General features: G+C 45.2%; 1 protein-coding gene across 5 annotated transcripts in view; it reads left to right on the forward strand.

Annotated features, from left to right (window-relative positions):
* NAA60 (N-alpha-acetyltransferase 60, NatF catalytic subunit) overlaps positions 1 to 23,259 on the forward strand; it is a 98,950-nt gene that overhangs the window by 20,241 nt on the left and 55,450 nt on the right. For 4 of the 5 annotated variants that reach the window (XM_068244356.1, XM_068244353.1, XM_068244355.1 and 1 more), the window contains 3 exons: positions 4,838 to 5,072; positions 8,469 to 8,631; positions 13,751 to 21,786. In XM_068244356.1, coding sequence (XP_068100457.1) covers positions 4,838 to 5,072; positions 8,469 to 8,625 — 392 coding nt within the window. In that variant the 3' untranslated portion in view covers positions 8,626 to 8,631; positions 13,751 to 21,786. Of the gene's footprint in view, positions 1 to 4,837; positions 5,073 to 8,468; positions 8,632 to 13,750; positions 21,787 to 23,259 lie in introns of those variants that run through there. The other variant, XM_068244354.1, reaches the window with a different exon arrangement.

Here is a 23,259-nt window from a genome sequence, read left to right on the forward strand (position 1 = left end):
TCCCCTTTGGTGAGTCTCTGCGATCTCAGGATATCTACTATATTCCGGAGGAATCTGTAGTGTGCAACATCGCTGGTGAAACGACACCATTTGAAAGTTCTGCGGACCACCTATCAAACTCGTTTACAACCTTATAATGTGGGTTGTTGGAATCTGGTAAGCCTTGCTTCTTTACCCTTTTGTTCGAAGATCCTGTATACCAAAAAATGATGAAAGCTGTATTACTATAGACCTGCGCTGACTTTATATATATATTAATTATGTGTGTTACTGTATCACAATAGTCAATTTTATAAAAGCTGCATCTGTGATATTCCATTTGTTAGAGGAACATTCCATGAATATAGCATGATCAAAGAACCCTGTCTTTTCTCATGGTATGATCCAGAGAGACATAACCCTGTATGTGCTGTGAAGGGTTACAGCATTTCAACTTCTGCTCTGTTTTTACAGCCTCGGGGTGCCTATACATGACTCAATTTGTGGCATTGATAACTATTGATGCTTATATCAACTATCTGCATTGATTAACTGCAGATCTGATATTTACAATTTAGCCGTACAGATGATATTTGAGTGTGCAGATATCAGGTCAATGGGGGGATTTATCAACGCATTACAGACAGCTTTTTTTCTTCTTAATCTGTTCTAACCAACAGGGAGAACAGTTCTGCATGATAAGAACCTTCTGAAATCCTGGGTAATAGTGGCAGTTAAGCATGAATTTCTAGAGCTGCACTACAGTTAAAGGGGTTCTTTCGCGAAAAAAGTAGGCAGTTAAAAATGTGACAGATGACAGGTTTTGAGCCAGTCCATCTTTTTAAGGGGGATTCTCAGGGCTTTCTTTGTTTTCAACAGCATTTCCTGAACAGCAGTTGCAAAATCTAACTGACATAATAGTGTGCAAGTGATTAGGGAGGCCGGCTGGTATCTTGCTATTTTGGCAGTTAAACTGCTGTTCAGGAAATACTGTTGAAAACAAGGAAAGCCCTGAGAATCCCCCTTAAAAAGATGGACTGGCCCAAAACCTGTCATCTGTCACATTTTTTTAACTGCCTACTTTTTTCGCGAAAGAACCCCTTTAAGAAAAGTGCAAATCCATCCCTAAACTGGCATAGATTAAGAAGTGCTTGATAGCAGTTCTACAGAACTTTTCTATAGTTCTATAGAACTGCAGGCTAGACATGATTACAGAGTGCAGGTTAGGCATGATTTGTGATGTGCTCTTCCCCCCCCCCCCCTTGCTGAATTCCTGCTCAGAGCCTGCTGCTATCAATACAGCAGGTGTGTTGGTTACCTCAGCAACGGCAATTCCCCTCACGCACTGCACTGTCTGAGAGACCTTCCTTGCTCCTCCTATTTTACAACAGTTTAAGAAGGAATCTGCACTAATCTAATGATTTCTTAAGATGCCTGAGACAGTTCTGCACGGATTTCGAAAAACCTACTAATATTTTGTCTCAGACACGGTTGATAAATCTGTCCCAGTGACCACTGACAGACCTGCCATCTTCAGACCCAGCCCTAAACATTGCAGTCTATTTGCCGAAAACAGACCTGGTGCCATTGTTGTAGTGGAAGTCTAGGCAGGCTTCCCACCCAAGCTATACAGTAAGTGCTTTGGCCTGTGCTACACGGGAAGGATGTGTGCCATATATGTTCATGGCCATATACTAGAGCTTTCTGGACCTGTTGAAGCCTTATTATAATCAGCAAAATTTCTGAAAAGGCACAGGCCTTGGGCGGCTGGACATGATAGAGGGGTTGCTTACAATTAAAAAAATGAGGAGAAAAATAGGGAGCAACACAAGAAAAAGGGAAACTAATGCTAAGAGAGCTATTCTAGAAAGAAAGTGGATGCTGTACATGGATGATACACATGGAAGAGGGGGCTGCCCATGGAATGGGAGGGGCGCTGCTGCACAAAAAAGGGGAGACGCAACATGTTTGCCTAGGGGCACAAAAATTATATATCTGGCCTTGGTTGTGATATTTGGATGCATGATAGGTAGCTGCACACTGGGGCAGATTCATCAATGCAGTAGTGTCTGAGCAAGAAATCATGCAGAACTGTCTCAGACTTCTAAAGAGGGTGAGGTTTTCTACTAAAACTTGTAAAACCAGAGGAGATGGGTGGGGCTCTCCAGAGTGGTGCAGTCTGTGAGAGAATCTGCTGAGTGAGGCAAGCTGAACTGTGGCAGCTTTAAAGTGAACCCGAGGTGAAAGGGATATGGAGGCTGCCATATTTATTTCCCTTTAAGCAATACCAGTTGCCTGGCTGTCCTGCTTATCCTTTGCCTCTAATACTTTTAGCCATAGCCCCTGAACAAGCATGCAGCAGATCAGGCGTGTCTGACATTATTGTCAGATCTGACAAGATTAGCTGCATGCTTGTTTGTGGTGTCATTCAGAAACTACTACAGCCAAATAGATCAGCAGGACTGCCAGGCAACTGGTATTGCTTAAAAGGAAACAAAATATGGCAGCCTTCACATACCTCCCACTAAAGTTGTCCTTTAAAAGGAAATAAATATGGCAGCCTCCATATCACTCTCACCTCGGGTTTTCTTTAACGCAGAATAGGGGGACTCGCGATAGTATTTTAATGGTAAAAAAGAGCAGCAGTCAGAGCAATTCCTGAGGTAGAATGGACTGAATTGTGTCAATCAATCCAGATAGATCTTCTTTCATAAAGGAATGTGGCTTTCCTGTCTTGCGGTAAACCTGCTGGCCGGCTGTGAAAGGAAGAGAGATGTGACTGATAGCTGTATGAAATTAAATTGTGTGAGGAATAAAACACCTATAGTACAGGCTAACAGCTCCCCCCCCCCCCCCTCCCCAGTGAGGCAGCTTCACACTAGTATTGCAATCCACCACTTCTTATTCTTACAACAGTATTGCACTGGTTTTTACACTGTTTTACCAGTGTGACATTTCAGGGAAATGATACAAAACTAGCAAGCCCAAGCCCGTTAACATAATGGGCTCTAGGCCTCACTCACAACCCCCCTCTCCTCCCTCCACTGTGACCGGCACCACATGTAAGCACTCATGCTTGCACAGCCCGCGCACACTGCGTGCACCCGCTCCCCTGGCCCCGTCCTCCTCCTGTCCCAACTGCCGCTCAGGTGCTACATAGGCACAGTAGTGCAAAAGTACGGACACGGGCACAGGAGGGGACGCAGAGACACGGGTTTTATAATATAGGACTAGTTCTAAAGTCTTCTTAATCTGTAAGTAGGGCATTTACTCTCAGAACACATGCAGATGACTACTGTCTTCTAACTGTAAATGGGGAAGAAAAAAACCCCGTAGTGATTGTGTTGATAGATCTGCTGCAATAGAAATATATGCAGCTAATTACTGGGGAGGAAGAGGGTGTGAAGATACTGTGCACTCCACTGTTCTACTTCAGGTGGCCATACACCTGTAGACTTGGCGGCCGATCGACCATCAGATTGCATAATTATTGAATCTGATGGTAAAACAGTGCTGCCAAGAGCATCCTCCCCTCCCCAGTGCCCGTACAGTTATACTTTTCCTGCCTGCCGTCCGCGCTGAGTGTCCGTGCGCGCTTAGTGTCCATGCTTTATTTCTGCATTCGGGTCCCACGTGACCATCGGCATATAGCACGTGTGGAGCACGTGTGTGAATTCACGCATGCGCCTCACATGCTAAAACGTCTGCAACCACGAGGGGGGCGCAAATGCAGAAGTACAATGAGGATACCCAGCGCGGATGGCGGACACATAAACTATAACGTGTGGGGAGGGGGAGGGGGGTGTTGGCGACACAAAACATAAGGGGGACAGCGAGGTGGAGTCACAAGGCCGATTCCTGAAAGATTTCATGCTGAAATTGATCGGTGATCAGCCTGAGGTTTATGGCGGCCAACAGATCTGTCTCCGATCAGTATAAGATGACGCTTATACTTTTCTGTATTCGGTTTGAGTCAGTCCAAAATTTCCCGACTTATAGCCGAGGATTATATGGTAAATTTTGTAGCCAAGTTTGCTGCAGCTTGGGCATGGTAGCCGCAGTGACAGTAATCTTCAGTAGGGATGATCAATGAGATGCAAATATTTCATGCAGAATTATGTAAATCTTTATGCAAATATATGCAACTTGAAAATGGACCAGTCAGGTCCCACCCAGGTTTAAATTGATTGGTCCATTTTCAAGCTGCATATATAATTAATACTGCAATTCAAAGAACAGGAGCCGTGTGGCACTTCCCCTTTAAATGTGACTTCTGTGATATAGAGAAGGTGTACACAGTGGCATAAACAGACCCCTGCAGCTGGATGCTTGCTAGACGTGTGCTCCGCTTGATGGTGTAGAACAAAGTATGCAGATTATGTAGTCAGAGAACAAAAGTAGCATGCACCATCTGTCAATGAACGTAGTGCATCCAACTGTGGCAATAAGAGTAAAACAATCAGTAGTGGCATACCTTTACTGTGCTCACGCAGCGTGACAAAGCGTCCGTCTAGCACGTGAAACAGCCATCGCTAGGCCCACCGTCTTCCCTCATTCCCACCTCTGTTACCCGCAGCCACCATGAGCACAGTAAAGGTATGCCACTACTGATTGTTTTACTCTGATTGCCACAGTTGGATGTATATCTGCAATAAACGTTACGTTCATAGACAGATGGTGCATGCTACCTTTGTTCTCTGACTACATAATCTGCATATATAATTCTTCATGAACTTGGAAATATTTGCATCACATTGATTATCCCTAATCTTCAGTTCTAGGCATTTTTACTGGGTTCTCACGACTTATGCATAATGTAAGTGTGACATTTTGCAGTGACTTGTCATTCTCCCATCAGGTTCTCTACTGCTGGAGAGTCTGAAGAGTCACATCTCCAACACTGCCCAGGATCTCTGTAAAGCTCTGTACCTGCACGTCCTCACCACCAACAGCAGTGCCATCCGCTTCTATGAGAACCGCCACTTCCATCAGCACCACTATCTGCCCTACTACTACTCCATTCGGGGAGTGCTCCAAGATGCCTACACTTATGTCTTATACCTTAATGGTGGCCACCCACCCTGGACTGTGATATATCCTTTCTTGGAGGCTTTCTGCGTCAGGCAGCATGCTGTATTCCTCACTTTATCTTCCAGTGTATACTTATACCTTACTTTGGGTATATTTCACCATTCACGCCAGTCCTTGTCTGAGTGGAAATTGTAATTCCCTTATGCTGGGTACACAATGCTATTTCCCCTCCGATCAACGAGAATTAAGCGATTATTTCCATGTCCGAACTGCTCCCATTCCATAACGGGTTCGATTTTTTTCCAAAGTTATCACGGGAAAATCCATCCTGTTCTTGATCAGGAGCACTTTGGTTGTGTACACACTAAGCAATTTACTCTCAGATTACCGTACACAAAGCACACCCAGGTTTAGGGGGTAAAAACCAGGGATTTTTTTTTTTACTAAACCTGGGTGCATCCATGGTCCAGGAGTGTCTTATGGACCTTGTTACACTGCCAAGTTACACTAACCCTGCCCCCCCCCCCCCCCCCCCAGCTACACTGCACTACACAACCCCCCTTTCTTTCCCCAGCTACACTAACTAAACAATACATTTACGGTACATTAAAGGAAATCTTACCAGCCTGGGTGGCAGTAGCTGGGACCAGTCTGGGTGTCCATGCCATGTAAATGATGGGAGCAGCAGCACCAGTGTGATCCACAGTATTTCTAAGGGTCATAGCAGCTTGTCCTTTGATCTTCATCCCCCCAGCGTGCCCCGCAGCAGCATGATCCACAATGTTTCCATGTGGCATAGGAGAAGCCGCCGTTATCAGCATAGCTGGTCCTTTGATCTCGCCCAGAAGCTGTCACCCGCTGTTATCTCTAATGCTGGTCCTTTAAACTCGCCCAGGATAAGCCGCCTGCCTTAATCTCCAATGTTCGTCCTTTGATCTTGCCCAGCGTCAGACCCGATTAGAGCGATCCCGGCTGACGGGCAATTCAGCCGCTATGCCGGCAGAGTCCTTCCTTCCATACTAACTTGTTTACTGGCGCCCTCTGACCTGCGTTGCACGTGCGACGGGTCATGGGGTGATGTACGTAAACAAGGTAGTACGGAAGGAAGGAATCTGCCGCTATAGCGGCTGAATTGCCTGTCAGCCGGGATAACGGCGCTGATAACGGCGGCTTCTCCTATGCCACATGGAAACCTTGTGGATCATGCTGCTGCGGGGCACGCTGGGGAGATTAAAATCAAAGGACAAGTAGTGTGCATAGTTACAGCGGCTGCTGCTATGCCGCTCTGGATAGCACTGCTGCCGCTCGCTTAGGTCCTATTTTGTTATACAGGGAAACAAGCACCAGGGTAGGTTACGTTCGGACTATAAGACACAGGTACTTTTTTCCCCACTTTTGGGGGAGAAAAAGTGTGTCTTATGGTCCGAAAAATACGGTACCCGTCAGTTGGACAGGAAAATGCATCATGTGTACCCAGCATTACACTGGATGTTGATAGTTGATGCCAGTAGTTCTCAATATGAGACTGACTCTAAGGCTATAGAGAGGTGTGTGGGAGCAGTGCAGAGGCTTACTGCTCCCTTGTTGGTCCCTCTTCCGTGCCCCGCAAAACAAACTGCACTTACCTGGGGCTTCTTCCAGCTCCTGGCAGTTGATCGGTGCCATTTCCGCAGCTCTTCTCCCTCCCGGCGTCCAGCGGTGAAAAAGTCGGCTTTATGTGCGCTCCACGCCACGGGTCACGAGGTGTAAGTGACGTCATCTGGTCTCTACTGCACAGGCACAGTAGTTCTGCACCTATGGTGTTAAAGGTGGGCAAAACCTATGACGCCCTTGACTTTTTTTTCCTTTCTTTTTTTTTTTTTTCTTTTTTATTAGCAGATTGTAGGCGCACATTAACATATTAACCATACAGTGAATTGCAAGATTTTAAAGGGTCTCCGACCACTTCTCATGGGCATGCCTTTAAGACAGACGACTTCCAACAAAGTCGTGCTATGACCCCTCTGGCGGAGCCTCTTGCAATGGCCATGCGTGTCACTTCCTCTTCCTGCTTCATTCAGTGATGCACTTATCTAATAGAGAAGACAGGGATGACCCAAAAGTTATAACATGGCCAAGATGGCAGCTGCGATTTTTAAATTGAAATCGAACGAAAACTATTTGGTGTAGAACGGTGATTCCGGCATCAAATGAAAGAGAGCACAAGCTACAGAAAGGTATGCATCTTTAAGTACTTTGCAGTACTGGTAGGAGTCTTAAAGGCATGCCCATGAGAGGTGCTCGGCGTCCCTTTAACAGCTTCTTGGATTGTTATTTTTAAAAAAAGTGAAGTTGCTTGTTCATTTTCTCAAGGAGCACTGGAGCATCGGACAAGGAGCCGATCTCTAAGGCTACGGCCACACAGATGACCATTAGAACCATTAGAGATACAATTTTTATGAATAATTATTTATAATTCGAGCAAGTTTTTGTGATTAAAATAAAGTCAGCAGTTGCTCACAATAGATTAAAAAAAACAACAAAAAAAAACAAAACCTAATCCTATAGTCCATTTTAAACTCTCCCAACTGCTTGCTGCTGCCTGGTAACTGCTTGCTGAGCACACAGCTCAACAGTCCGTGGAAAAGAGGCATAAAGGATACACAAGGTGACATGTAACATGATGTAATATAGACATTTGTATGTATAGAGCCAAGCATACAACTATGCTGTGTTCCTTTTTCTTTCTGCCTGCAAGATCAGGCATGCATGTGACAGTTTCTGTCCAGTTGGGACAGTAAATGGCTTCTGAGAGCAGGAAATGGATAAAAAGGGTCATTAGTTCATAGATTGTAGCTCTGGCATACTTCAATGAATGTGTCATTGAGCAGAGACAATGAAACAGTAAAAACGTTATTTATATTGTGGAAGGCAAAGCAACACCTTTGTGTCTGGCAATATAATCAGTTTGCTAATGTGATTACATGTTACTACTACATTTACTACTTGCATTACACAGTCAGGGCTCTTTTCCACTGCTGCCTGCGTTTCCGCCCGCGAGTGGTGTGTGCGCACAAGCGGCAATTTCCACTAGCCACGATTGCGTCATTTATCTGACGGGAGAACAAGCACGACCAAGGCAAGAATTGCGCAGCCCGATATTTGCGTGCGCGGAAAAGGCGATGTGCACTAGTGGGAAATGAGCACCGCAACTTAAATGTAAATCGCAGTGCTCTAGCGATCGGCAAAACTGCTGTGATGCGCTTTTGAAGCAAATCACAGCCTGTGAAAAAGGGCCCTAAATGAATGGCGTTCCTCAGCAGCTGAACTATACAGCAAGCGCACAGTTCCGCCATGCTTGTAAACTGCCCTGCCGACATGCAGAGAGCAGCATATAGAGGCACGCTTGCATTACAGGTTTAGTAAGATTCTTTGCACTTTTAAACTTCCTGCTTTTATTTTCCTTAACCGCAATATACGGACTATTTGCAGCACCTAGGCTCTGCGCTAGCCGGGCTCAGTCCCTGCACTCTTCCACAGAGGATCTATCGCCAGGCTCACACTCTGCTGCGCAGCTTGCTACCCTGGTCTGGCATCTCAGCAAAGAGTGGCATTGAGTACAGTCGCACCATGTGACCACAGGTAATGTATGACTGTGTGACTTTAGTGACTGTCCTGCCCACACCATTTATTTTGCTTATTAAAGAGTAGAGATACTCAGTGAGATGTAAATAATTCCAGCTTGCGTCCAAATTTAAAGTAAACCTGTAATCAGAGAAAGAAAAAAGTTATATACTAACCTCACTAGGGGGAATCTTTCAATGTTCCAGAGGCTTCCCATAGACTTCCAAGACCCTCATGCTGCCGGCCAGGCTGAGCTCCACTCTGTAAATTAGTGCGGCTGCACTGCGCAGGCACCAGTGGGTTTGTGCCTGCACAGTAGGAAGAGCCGTTCATGCGTAGAGAAAAAAGCTGTGCATGAGCAGCTCCATGCCTACTTTTCCCCTGCGCAGTGCAACCGCGCTCATGCAGGAAGGGGAGCACGGCCATGAGCAATCTTTGACATTAAAGTGTACCGGAGCGAAAGATCGGGTACAAAATTAGATATTTACCTAAAGAGAGGGAAGGCTGCTATTCCCCCCCGGAAGACAAGGCTGTGCACTTCCTCTACCTTCAGCACTGCCACGCATGCGCAGTAAGCCGGAGCAGCCTGTTTGTAAACAAACCTCTCTGTGGTACTGCGCATGCGCTGCTGTGCTCACGTGGCTTTAGCATGTCCGCTTGTAACAGGAGAGGAGCGTGGCCCGATGTGGAGAGGGGCTGCGCTCAGTGACGGGGGACATGGGAGCACGGGGGGGGCTTTAGCCTGTCTGCTTGTAACAGGAGAGGAGCGTGGCCCGATGTGGAGAGGGGCTGCGCTCAGTGACGGGGGACATGGGAGCACGGGGGGGGCTTTAGCCTGTCTGCTTGTAACAGGAGAGGAGCGTGGCCCGATGTGGAGAGGGGCTGCGCTCAGTGACGGGGGACATGGGAGCACGGGGGGGGCTTTAGCCTGTCTGCTTGTAACAGGAGAGGAGCGTGGCCCGGTGTGGAGAGGGGCTGCGCTCAGTGACGGGGGACATGGGAGCACGGGGGGGGGGGCTTTAGCCTGTCTGCTTGTAACAGGAGAGGAGCGTGGCCCGGTGTGGAGAGGGGCTGCGCTCAGTGACGGGGGACATGGGAGCACGGGGGGGGCTTTAGCCTGTCTGCTTGTAACAGGAGAGGAGCGTGGCCCGATGTGGAGAGGGGCTGCGCTCAGTGACGGGGGACATGGGAGCACGGGGGGGGGGGGCTTTAGCCTGTCTGCTTGTAACAGGAGAGGAGCGTGGCCCGATGTGGAGAGGGGCTGCGCTCAGTGACGGGGGACATGGGAGCACGGGGGGGGGGGGGGGGAGCTTTAGCATGTCTGCTTGTAACAGGAGAGGAGCGTGGCCCGGTGTGGAGAGGGGCTGCGCTCAGTGACGGGGGACATGGGAGCACGGGGGGAAGCCTCAGTAGATTCCTGAGGCTTCTTTATCTTTAGGTAAATAACACTTTTTGAGCCTAAGCTTCGGCTCTATTTCCCTTTCATGTTGAAGATGTTTAGAGGGTCCCAGTGCAGCACAAGAAGGGAATCCCCAGGACCTTCCAGAGGCTTCCCCCAACTGAGGTATCTTTTTTTTTTTTTTTTTTTTTTTTTCCTCACCCTGACTACAGGTACCATGTAATGTAAATTTGATATGACTTGGAACTGGACCAATCAGATGCTCGGACTACTAGTAATGGTGAAGTAGATGCAAATAACTTCGAGTTGATGCAAATGTATGCACATTTTTTTGCAGCTTGAACATGAACCAATCAAATTCTGCTGAGGTTAAATTTGATTGGTTCATTTTCAAGCGGCAAAAAGTTGCATGAATTTGCATCTACTTGCCCATCGCTATTGACTGCTATTTTTTTGATTGGCCGTTTTCCAGGATGCATACAATTTGCATGCTTGTTAGACTTTAATGGTGATTGTCAATGACATGCACAAAAGAATGAGTGCTTACAATTGTGTTTTTTAAAATAATATAAAATGAGGCTCTGATCAATGCAGATATTTGAATTTCCTATTGTAGTTTGTAGTTTTGTTCTGAAAGATAAGCTCATCGCTGCCACTGTTTACTTTACAAGTCCAGTGTTTAGTGTGTGTGTGTGTGTGTAGTGTGTAGTGTGTGTATAGAGTGTGTGTGTGTGTATATAGTATGTGTGTGTGTGTGTGTGTGTGTGTGTGTGTGTAGTGTGTGTGTACGCACTTTGGGCTCTATCACCGTCCTTCCCAGCTGCTCTTTTCTCCCTTTCTGAGCTCTGTTAGTTTGGCCAGTCCACGCAGAATGCTCCCAGCCATGGTAGTGCAGCGCATGCTCAGAAGAGCACGACTGGCCACAATTGGCCAAGCTAACATCTCAGCGGTGGAGCCCACAGTCCTCATGGGGCTGGAGAAAGCCCCAGGTAAGTACACATCATGCAATTAGCCTGGTGTGAGGTACATTTTACTTATTTTGTAACAGAGACTCTGGCTTTTAGTCATTTACAGGCTCCCCAGAATTCCTACAATTTTCGGTTAGATGTTCCTGTTATGCTGGGAATACACAGCTCGGTTCTAAACCATTTACAGTATTTTCCGCCGTATAAGACGCACTTTTTCTCCCCCAAAAATGGGGAGAAAAAGTCCCTGCGTCTTATACGGCAACGGCAGGGAATCCCCGACCTCCGAACGCCCACCGATACGAACCGCCGCCATGTCGGAGATTCCCTGCCTGTGTGTGCCCACTCCCCATGTCTCTGATGCCCGTGCACAAGTGTATCAGTAATGTTCAGGCAGCCGGATCACATACCACATGGCCGCCGCCGGAAACTGCCTCTTGTGTAATGCTGCTGGCGGCTCTTGTCCTGTGTGCCCGCTCGTTCTACTGCATCTCCGCTCCACCATTTGCCGATGTAAATATCGGGCAGCTGGCTTCCCTATCGCCGCAAGGATTGCAGACCTTGTCCCCTGTGACTCTATTGAAAGGCTCGTACTGATGACGCAATCAGAACGAGCCTTTCAATAGAGCCAGCCGCGCACAGGGGACAAGGTCTGCAATCCTCGCGGCGATAGGGAAACCAGCTGCCCGATATTTACATCGGCAAATGGTGGAGCGGAGACGCAGTAGAACGAGCGGGCACACGGGACAAGAGCCGCCAGCAGCATTACACAAGAGGCAGTTCCCGGCGGCGGCCATGCTGTATGTGATCCGGCTGCCTGAACATTACTGATGCACTTGTGCACGGGCATCAGAGACACAGGGAGAGAGCGACCACCCACTTGGCACCAGGGAATGGCCACACATATGGGACACAGGTACACACATATGGGACACAGGTACACACATATGGGACACAGAAAGGGACACAGGTACACACATATGGGACACAGAAAGGGACACAGGTACACACATATGGGACACATAAAGCGACACAGGTACACACATATGGGACACATAAAGGGACACTGGTACACACATATGGGACACAGGAGGTCGCAAAAAGAGACACAGGTGAAAACATCATGGACACAAGAGGGCACGTAAAGAGACACAGGAGAACACATAAAGGTAAACAGGAGAACACATAATGGACATAGGAGGGCACATAAGGGACACAGGAGGGGACACAGGCGGACACCATTTGGGGGAGAACATGTACAAGATGCTCCTGGAATATGGACGCACCAGGTTTAGTGTATGTGTGTATATATATATATATATATATATATATATATATATATATATATATATATATATATATATATATATATATTTTGTGACCTCTAAACCTCTGTGCGTCTTATAGTCTTATACGGCGGAAAATACGGTAGATGGCTCGATAGATAATTTCCGACACGTCCGATCTCCCGCCCAATCGTTTTCCAGCTCGATTCATCATTGAACACATCATTGAAAAAGATCAGAAAAACAAGCGGAAGATAAGAGAATCGCCTGCAGAATCGAGCGGGGAATCGATTGAGCATCAAAATCGAGCCGTCTATGCCCAGCATTAGATTTTTCTGTTAAATTATTTTCTGTAAAGTACTGGTAGAGACTGGTCATTATCTCTGGTGCATTGTCTTCTGGTTATCTCCTGCTGAGTAGAACAATGCTTAATTGCTGGCAGATAGATGGTTACATCATTTCCAACTTGTTGGAAATTATCTATCTGGCAGGTAAATCTAACTAGATTTTGTACGGTGTGTACCTAGCATAAGGATGGCCCTATAAAATGCATAGTACAAGCATACAGTGCATCAACCTTTTAGGAGCACATATCCCGATGTCCTCTCTTGGGACAGATATTACTTCATACTAATCCCACAAGGGTGCTACAATATACATTCATGTGCACCATGCACACACCAGCATAAGCTGTGTGCATGCTGACAGTGGTTACAGGAACAGAGCACTTGTTGCTACTGGTTACTAGGGATGATCAATGAGATGCAAATTGTTCCAACATTATGCAAATATATGCAGCTTGAAAAAGGACCAATTCATTTAAACCTGGGTTTAAAGTGATTGGTCAATTTTCAAACTGCATACATTTTTCATAAAAAATTGCATACATTTGCATTAACTCGGAACAATTTGCATATCTTTGATCATCCCTACTGGTTACATGTTTCTGCTTCATCTATTTATTTTCTGTTAGTTTTTGATCGTGTGAGGGGTGTGTCTTCTGACAGGTTCTTCCTCCCTCCTTCTTGTGTCCCTGTACCAGGCACCTCCTAGAACCTTTGTAGTCCTAGAGACAAGAATTGAAGGACAGTGATAAGTTTACAGTGGTTCTTCCTCTAACCATATTTGTCCTGGTTAGTCATCTGTGACTGTACCTGTCCCCACTGGAAATATTAAAATGCTTCCTTTCTGAACAGGAAGTAAACACATTCTGTCAGGTGGAGAGACAATTTTATTAAACAAAACAAAACAAAAAAAAACCCTTATTATTCAAAACTAAAGTAAACCTTTTGGGATGAAAATAGACTTTACAAGTAGTGCGAGTGTTTGGGAGAGGAGTATGGCTGGTCTCTGCGCTCTCACAGCTGAAATATGCCCTACCCTCATTGTTTTACATGCGATTATGTAGAGGTGACAGGATTGACACAGTGATTGGTGAATTAGCCCTTCCCTCTGTGACATAACCCCTTCTGTTTCTTTTCACACAGATCTTTGAAGCGGCTTTGGCCGGTCTGGGAACGTCACAGTTTGCTCTGCCATTTCTGTGATTGGAAGTTCAGCATTCGTCGTCACAGAGGTGTCACGTGACTTCCAGCGCACAGGACAGCGACACGTCACGTTAGGATACAGGGTCGGTGATCTCCATCACCTCTTCAGGCAGCCTGGGCTCTGCTTTGCACCCCATGCACAATAAAAGCGGGATTGTCTCTCCCGCCTCTTCCTGTTCTATCTGGCTGCTGCTTTACCCCCAGTATCTGAGTGTGCCCTTTGTAAAAAGAACAGCAGCCTGGATCCCCACCACCCTGTAGCCTGGAGCTGCACCTATTCTTAATATCCATATTTTCTTCCTCTCATCTTTTGATGGCTCTTGCTGTTAGATATTGATGTGTTGTTTCAGCAAAGGTCTGAGAATGTTTGCTGCAGATGAGTGGTATACAGACTGTTCAGGGTGGCATACAGAGGCGTGCAGTGCTGTTTTAGCCTAGGAGGCCTCTGCTGTGTAGAGGATAGATTCTTCCACAGCTCCATGTTCCTTTAAGTTAGCAAAAAAAAAACTTGGAGGCTGCCAATCCTATAGAATAGTTACTTGCCTGCCTGTAAAGTTCTGATCAGCATATTTCAATTTTCTTTTACCCCAAGAACATTGTCCATAAGACCTGTACAGCTTTCTGAAATCGGAGTAAACTGATGCAAGAAAAGTGTATTAACTGAAATGGCACACAGGGAGACACTGTAGGATAGGCCCCTTCCCTCTTTTCTTTTTTAACCGCTATTGACTTCTCCTGTGTTGTATGAGAATTCCCTCCCCCATCCCATGAGTCATGCTATGCCAATCTACTGAGGTTTGTGCCCCTGGGAAGGCCGAGGAGGTAATGCCAAGCCTGGCACTCTTCATGATGGGTTTATGTTAAACCATTTAGATGAGGTAAAACTACTGGGATGTTTCTCTGGTTTTCTCATTCAGAGGCTATAGAAGGAGTAGATGGTGTTACACAACATAACTCAGAGGTTTTACAGCAGTTTTCAGGATGTGATGATGATGTGTTGCATCATGATACGCTGTTAAGTTACCCCATTTTGGTCCCTGGAGTTGCTAAAAAGGCACTATTTGATCGCATGTGTTTGTGTGCACACGAATGGAAAATGAGGCCTATGCTAGGACTAACGCTCTGGCCGTAAACACTTAAGTTACTCGCCAGAGGCAAAACCCTTTCCCTTGCCTCCCCTTGGTGCCCTTCACGGCCTTAGGGCCCATCTCACAGGGGTTATAGAACAAGTGTGGCCATCATAATCGTCACACTCATAACAAGTGTAGCCACAAAAGCACCTGATCTTCAGGATGAACCCTTACATCTGTGGGACCCCCTGTGGTCACAGGGCCTGCACCTCTGTACTTACACTACTGTATACAGGTGCTCATTAATAACAGTACCATTTTTGAAGAACAATCTTTTTTTTCAATCAGATTATTCAAATCGTATTGTATGGAAATTGAGAAGCTGCTGAGCACAACTGATCGTTGATCCCCAACAAATTATCTATCATTTTCCGGGGTAGTTAATCAGTTTCAATATTGAGAAAAGATTTTAACGCTATGGATCGTATAAATATGGTCCTTTCTGTAGATCTGAATGATCTGATCAAAATACGATCGCTCACTGCAAATTGCATCTTTCATTGGCACCTTTGGTTCGCTAGGTGAGCTATTTGGCATGTTTAGCTGCTAGGCAATCAGCATTGATTGTGTGGGGTGGGGGGGGTTATGAGAGAGTTGGAAACCTCAGCCTCCGCGTTTTTCCCGTGACGGCTGTTCTTTAACGTCTTCCCTACGCGTTAGCTGCAAATAGTCTGACCAATACACTGCTGATCCGGCAGGGTAGTCAATACCTATCCAAAGCTAAGTTCCCCATGCTGCTGTACTGTGTAATGCTCTCCAATCAATGACAGCAGTATGTATGTGCTTCTGTGAGTGTTTTCTCTGTTTTTCTTTGTTTTATTGTTTTATTTTAGGCTGGCAAAGAGGCTATAGAATAGTTTTTTACTTTTAAGGTGGGCATCCTTTTAGTAAAGTGGATGAAAACAAAAAAGCTAGATGCTTACCTGGGTAGAGGAAAGCCCCTGGATGGTCCAGAGGATTCCTGTGTCTTTCTCGCCCTCACTATTGCCACGTGTGGACCCTCTGAACGTATCCAACGAGAGCTTGTGGGAGATAGTCTCTCGGTTGCGTTCTCCACCATGTACGAGCATGTCCAGTAGTTCCGTGCTTCTGGGTAGGCGTGGTCATACTTGCACAGGCGTAGTCCAACCACGCTCGTGCAGGAAGGGAATCATGGCAACGAACTAACTGTCCCAGGCACGAATCATGCTAAAACAGCGCCGCCAAAGGCTGTAATGGGAATTACAGCTAATGCGGCTCTTGGACAGTAATTTGGGCACTGTCAAAAGACGGAGCATAAATTACTTTAAAAACAGCGTAATTCGTCACCCGAGTTGCATCTTTCCCCACCATCCATGGCGACCTGGAGGGGAAATAATTAATGTGCCCGGGACCTGTGCAGGAGCAGCGTGAGCCACTTTTTGGATTTACCCTGCCCCCAAATGTTCCGGTGGCCTAATTACAGGTACGCCCCAGGCAGAGGGGGTGGTCTCTATGAGAATGAGGGAAGCCTCTGGAGGAACCTGAGGTATCGCTCTGCATAGATAAGTACCTAACCTTTTTGTTTTCATCTGTTTCAGGTTTGCTTTAAGATTATGTTGAAAAAGAAAAAAACAAACCAATGTGCTCTGTGTTTTGATTTAAATAATCACATAATGGAATTCTCCCTGCTGTAGTTTGCAAATGAGTAATTTTTTGAAAATGGCTTTGGGTTATTTCACAGAATACACGGTTCAGCATTTCCCCCGCAGCGTTTGCCTCCCTCACCTGGGTCATATCGTATCATCTTGAGGACCGCTCCGGGGTGACTGAAATTGTGATGAATCCAAGACTACCTGACTGGTATAAAGGTTTTGCATGGCAGGTGCTGCACATGACTAAAAGTGCACAACTGCTGTTTCACTAAATTGATACCCTCACTATGATCAGATATGACCAGGTTTGGGTTGCAAACTTTTGAACATGAGATGAGAGCGAAATGGAGGCTGACATGTTAATTTCTTTTTAAACCATGCAAGTTGCCTGGCTGTCCTGCTGGCCCTGTGTCTATAGTTATAGACCCTAAACAAGCATGCAGATCAGGTGCTCTGACTGAAGTGTGTCTGGATTTGCCGCAAGCTTGTTTCAGGTGGGTGATTCAGACGCTACTGCAGCCAGAAAGATCAGCAGGACTGCCAGGCAACTGGTGTTGTGTAAAAGGAAAAACATACGGCAGCCCCCATACACAAGCTCCATTTTTAAAAGAACGTCCAGGGTTGATGGGATATACAGGCATTCTGCTGCTCTCCTTCCTCAGTAAACCATGACCTTCAGGCAGAGAACATGCTTGTTTTGTTTTCGTACGCGGTTTCTGCACAGAAAAACTGAGAACTCGTGTTAATTAATGGGCTAGAATCAAATTGCAGCCAGTGGAAAAGGCCCTTAACCTCCTTGCCGGTTATTCCAAGCTCAACTCAGTGCCAGGCAGCGCTGAGGGGTGGATCGGGATTCCCTCTGACGTCCATGACGTCGGTGACGTCATCCCGCCCTGTCGCCATGGCGACGGGGGAAGCCCAGCAGGAAATCCCGTTCTGAACGGGATTTCCTGCTTTCAGAGAGCGCCGGCGGCGATCGGCTTAGGTAGGGGGATGCCGCTTGTCAGCGGCTATCATGTAGCGAGCCCCGGGCTCGCTACATGATTTGAAAAAAAAATTTTTTTTTAAAAAAAGTGCTGCGCCACCCCCTTGCCAGACACAATTGGATCGGCAAGGGGGTTAAAGGCAACCGGAATCAAGATGTATATGGAGACTGACATATTTTATTTCCTTTTAACCAATACCAGTTGCCTGGCAGACCAGCTGATCTATTTGGCTGCAGTAGTGTCTGAATCACACCAGAAACAAGCATGCAGCTAATCTTGACAGAAATGTCAGAAACACCTGATCTGCTGCATGCTTGTTCAGGGCCCATGGCTAAAAGTATTAGAGGCAGAGGATGAGCAGGACATTGCATTGTCGCTAATCCTATTGGGGCCATGCAGTTCTTTTTCCTCCAGCATGGCCGCGCAATAGCAGACCCAGCCTGCATGCGCAGTAAGCCGGATCCGTGGTACTGCGCATGCGTGGGCATACTCGTGCGGCCCCGCTTCAGGAAGAAGAGCTGCCTGCAGGCCCCCCTCCACATCTGGGCCACGCTTCAGCAACCTGGGGGCTTTAGATTAGCGAGGGAAGCCTTAATAGGATCCTGAGGCTTCCCTCTCTTAAGGTATGTATCCGATTTTGATCCCGAGCTTTGGCTTGGGATCACTTTAAAAAGAGGAGGGGGGGGGGGATCCCTCTCCAAATCAGCAACTCTACTGGTTAATGAGAAGCTGTCAGATACTGAAAACTGTCATTTGTATTCTGATCAGTACAAAGTATACAGTATTGTGGATTTTCCTCTGCTGTAATGACCTGAATTATTATCACTTTAATGCACCTTCCATACAACACTGACTGTGCAAGGCTGTTTAGAAGGTGTGAACAGGCTCTTACATAGGGCTGACTGCAATCATCTATAGTGTTAAGTTATTGTTTTTCTGCAATGTCACTTGCATTCAGTTGCTGCACAAGTACGGTTATCCTATGACGCTACTGAACATCACCTTTCTATTTATACCCACCTTGGACTTTCTAAATAAGCTGGGAAATGACGATCACACTTCTTTGCAACTATAGCAACCTTATTGGGTGTACAAAATGTGCCCGGATTCCTATATTTTTTCTTTTGTAAATCTTGTACTGTGTTCGAGCGATGACAGCAGGCTGACCCTCCTATTTAATGTTTTCTATTTGCAGCTCTTTTATTGTCTGGTGGGCTGTACGTTTACATTGAGTAAGAATCTGAAACATGGATTGCTAAAATCCTTGCCATATATCTAGCTGGGTTGGGGTGGATGTTTAATTTTTCCCCAGCAGAAACCCTCATATATACTCCTTATGCTGCAGATTCAGCCTGGATTCAGGCATAGTGGAAATGGGCCCTTAGCAGGCTGCAGACTGAAATAAAAAAAGATCATTTTAACCCTTTACCAGCAATTTTATTTATAGACTTGGTACTGCTGTAATGTGTATTTATGGCCACTTGTCACTAGGGGGCAGTGTGAGACAATAATAGAGGACTTCTGGTTTCAGTTTCTATATTTTCTGCTAGCAGAGATAGATCAAAGCATTCCAAGGATTTACAGCACGACTAGTTCTGCCGACGAAGGTCAAAAGCAGTGCACTTATCTCAGAGATAACTGTATTAAAGCTGCTAATGCTATTTCTAGCTGCTAAAAAAAAACTGTACATTGTGAAAAAGACTGTGCAGGACACATCCATACTTATGGCGGTTTTATAATGAAAGTGGACTTTCCCTATAAAGTGAACCTCCATGCACACATCTAGTAGCTCAGTAATCGGTGTTCAGATGTTGGCTGTTTTTGTGTGTGTCTAAAATGAGGGTTCTGCCGCTAAAAAAGGCCCACGGCATTTTACTGCCCTCTAAGAGTATTTGTTAAAAACATACAGTGCCCTACACACAGACACATTTAAGGGGCGGTGCAGTTGATGGCAGTTAACCCCCCCCCCCCCCACACACACACACACACACACAAAAAAAAAGCACGCACCATTCAGGTTGTGGCAACTGCAGATAATCATGTAGCCATAGTGTTTTGTTTGTTTCCCATCAGCTTGACTTACAATATGGAGTTGTTGATAATTATTTATCACATTTTTAACAAATTCTGAGTTTCCCTTTAAATGTTTGCTATACAACCAAGCCTTACAGCAGACCACGTGAGGCAGACTTTATGCCTGCTGTAGTTGTGTGGAAGGTCACATGATCAGCTGAGCAGCCAGTGAGAACTCATGCCTCAGGAAGCAGAAGCTGATTGGTTAGCCATTTTGTTTTAGAAATGACATGGCATAAGCTGCTGATATTCTAAAAAGAATGACATCCACAGAATCTGGTAATCACTTTCGTATGCAATACTGGAGATTTGTTTATTATGGTAAAGGAAGGATCGGGTTTCCAACACCTTTTTGAAAATAATTTTTGCATATTTAAGGCAAAGCTGATTTGAAAATAAACTTATGAACTCCATGAACTTATGAGATGATTAATTGTATGTGTAGAACTAATGGTAAATAGAACATTTGTATCATATTTTAATTTTCAGTTTAAGATCTGAATTTTTAAGACTGAATTCTAAACATCAGCCATGACAGTCTGATCTAAACACTCTGCTTCATTCAGCTGCAAAACAAACCAAACTAATACCCGCCAGCAGTATTTTCTCAGCTAGATCAGTGTTTTGCCTTCTATCTACTTCTCAGGATATCGGTCTAAATTGGACTTTCTGTTTGACTGCCTCATACAACAAGGACCATAAAACCAATGCGGCCATCATGATCTTCACACCCATAACAAGTGTAGCCACACAAACGCCTAATCTGAATGAAGTATAGTCCCCTGTATCGGAGGAAGGGAAGGTTAGTAGTTGGGGGCCCCTTACAGCTTTGGGGCTGCTCCCCTATAATTATGCCCCTGGACAGCTTGCCCTGGCTTGCCTCTTAAAAATGGGAGGGAAGGTGATTGACTGCTTGGCCACACCCCTTCCTCTTCACATGAGGGAGCTAACCTGCAGTAGCGTGAATAATTTGGAGATCAAAATTAAGGTATTTACGTTCTTGTTAAACAGTTGCCACTTATTGTGGATGGGTTTGATGGAGGAGGCAGATCGTTTTTAGCTGAAAATGGGTTAAAATGTTTGAATTATGATTTACAGAATGTTCTGGAAATGTACTTCCTCTTTGCCTTGTTCACACCCACATAGTTATTGTTCTTAAAAATGCTGCATCATAAGTAACGATTGGCTCTGCTGTGTGAATATGACAGGTGCTCTTTAATTCTTTAATATGCGTTGGTCTCTGTCAGACCCCAATTTTCCCATCCTTAATGTTCATGTTATCCCAATCAGGATTCACTTACATTTTATCATTATTCCTTACTTCAGAATTCAGTTTGCACTCCCTGTGTAAGTGTGTATATGTATGTGTCTGCATGTATGTATGTGTGTGTCCGTGTATGTAATGTATGTATGCATGTGTCTGCATGTATGTATGTGTGTGTCCGTGTATGTAATGTATGTATGCATGTGTCTGCATGTATGTGTGTGTCCGTGTATGTAATGTATGTATGTATGTGTGTGTCCGTGTATGTAATGTATGTATGCATGTGTCTGCATGTATGTATGTGTGTGTCCGTGTATGTAATGTATGTATGCATGTGTCTGCATGTATGTATGTGTGTGTCCGTGTATGTAATGTATGTATGCATGTGTCTGCATGTATGTATGTGTGTGTCCGTGTATGTAATGTATGTATGCATGTGTCTGCATGTATGTATGTGTGTGTCCGTGTATGTAATGTATGTATGCATGTGTCTGCATGTATGTGTGTGTCCGTGTATGTAATGTATGTATGCATGTGTCTGTATGTATGTATGTATGTGTGTGTCCGTGTATGTAATGTATGTATGCATGTGTCTGTATGTATGTGTGTGTCCGTGTATGTAATGTATGTATGCATGTATGTATGTGTGTGTCCGTGTATGTAATGTATGTATGCATGTGTCTGCATGTATGTATGTGTGTGTCCCGTGTATGTAATGTATGTATGCATGTGTCTGCATGTATGTATGTGTGTGTCCGTGTATGTAATGTATGTATGCATGTGTCTGCATGTATGTATGTGTGTGTCCGTGTGTGTGTATGCTTTTGGTATGTGTTCACTATGCAGGCACTTGTTCTGTACATACATGTTTGTTGTAAACAGCAAATAAATTAACACCTATTCAGTGAAACTGGCTGGAATTTTGTGCTGAAAGACAGATTAAAGATGCATACACGCATCCAATTTTAATAGGCCAATCAGTGACCAATTTTACCACTTCCTGTTTGAGGGTCAACAGACTGAACACCACAAACAGATTGTGCCAGTAAACGCTCGGAATCACAGAAGTGGTAAAGTGGCCCAATCATTGGCCAATCAAAATTGGATGTGTGTACCTGGCTTTAAAATATAGTCCAAACTTCTGAGATCTGTTGCTACACTGCTAAAGGTGCCCATTAAAGATTCAATTTCCCGAACGATCAACCATCCAACCCAACTGTTGCAATTGATTGGAAACGATTGTTCGGGCCCAACAACAGCGGGGAAAATGAGAAGCAATTTGGTCAAATTTGGTCTAAAAGAATCATTTCAGTTTGGATTGATGAAACGAGATATGACGATCGTTCGTTTGTCAATCAACACCATTAATGATACCCAATCCAATTGTACGGGAAATTGTTCTGTTTATGGGTACCTTAAGAGGTTGCAGTGCAAGGTGACTTGGTTAGAATGTGCCCATTTCTGGTTAGTGCCCTGAATATGTTGGTGTTAAGGTGGTCATTCATGGAGCAATTTTAGCGAACGATCTACCTTTCGATCGAATTGGAGAGTGTTGATGGTGCCTATTGACACCAAACAATCAGACTATCAATCCGTCTTTCAGGTACATTCTATCTGAAATGATGGGATTGGTTATATTTTGATCGATGACTTCCGCAGTTATCAAAAGGTCGATAATTTGCTAAAAATGGACCATTAATGGTCACCCTTAGCCATATTCTGTTGTAGTATATGGAAAACTCCAGATAAGAATCCAATCTGAAGATGCTCATTGGAGATGGGCGATGGGATGCTAATGGTTCCATTTTAGCCTCTGTTGCCACTTGTGTGGCGTCCGTCTTGGAGGTGTGGCACATGTGCAGCTCCAAATTCACGTCTGAATCCCCCGTCGTGCTGATACTCAGCAATGGAGATTTGGACACTATTTCTGAAAATTCTTCAGATGAGATTTGTTTTTTCCTGCTCAGTAGACTGTCATGTCAGATGCAGCAGTTCGGCCCTAGTGAAAACGGGCCCTTGCATGTTGATTTAATGCAAATTGTATGCTGCAGATCATCAGGATGTCATTTGATTGGCCGAGCTGCATATAGTTACATGAAATTAGCATCTCATTGATCGTCTTTGTTCATTGGGCATCTAAAGTGTCACTTCCTGACTAGGTAAAAACTGACTAGAGAGACCCTTTAAAGTGGATCCGAGATAAACTTTCACTCATTGCATAAGTGTGTTTCTTTCATATAGTTTATAGGGAATTCCTCAAGCCAAATATATTTTTTTTTATATTAATACTAATTCCCTATAAACTAAACAAGCCTCACCCACAGCTTCACCAGTACATTGGTCCTCTCAGATCCATGTAGCAAGAGCTTGTGGGAGCTCAGTC

The sequence above is a fragment of the Hyperolius riggenbachi genome, chromosome 7, assembly GCF_040937935.1.
Source record: "Hyperolius riggenbachi isolate aHypRig1 chromosome 7, aHypRig1.pri, whole genome shotgun sequence".
NCBI classification, from domain to species: domain Eukaryota; kingdom Metazoa; phylum Chordata; class Amphibia; order Anura; family Hyperoliidae; genus Hyperolius; species Hyperolius riggenbachi.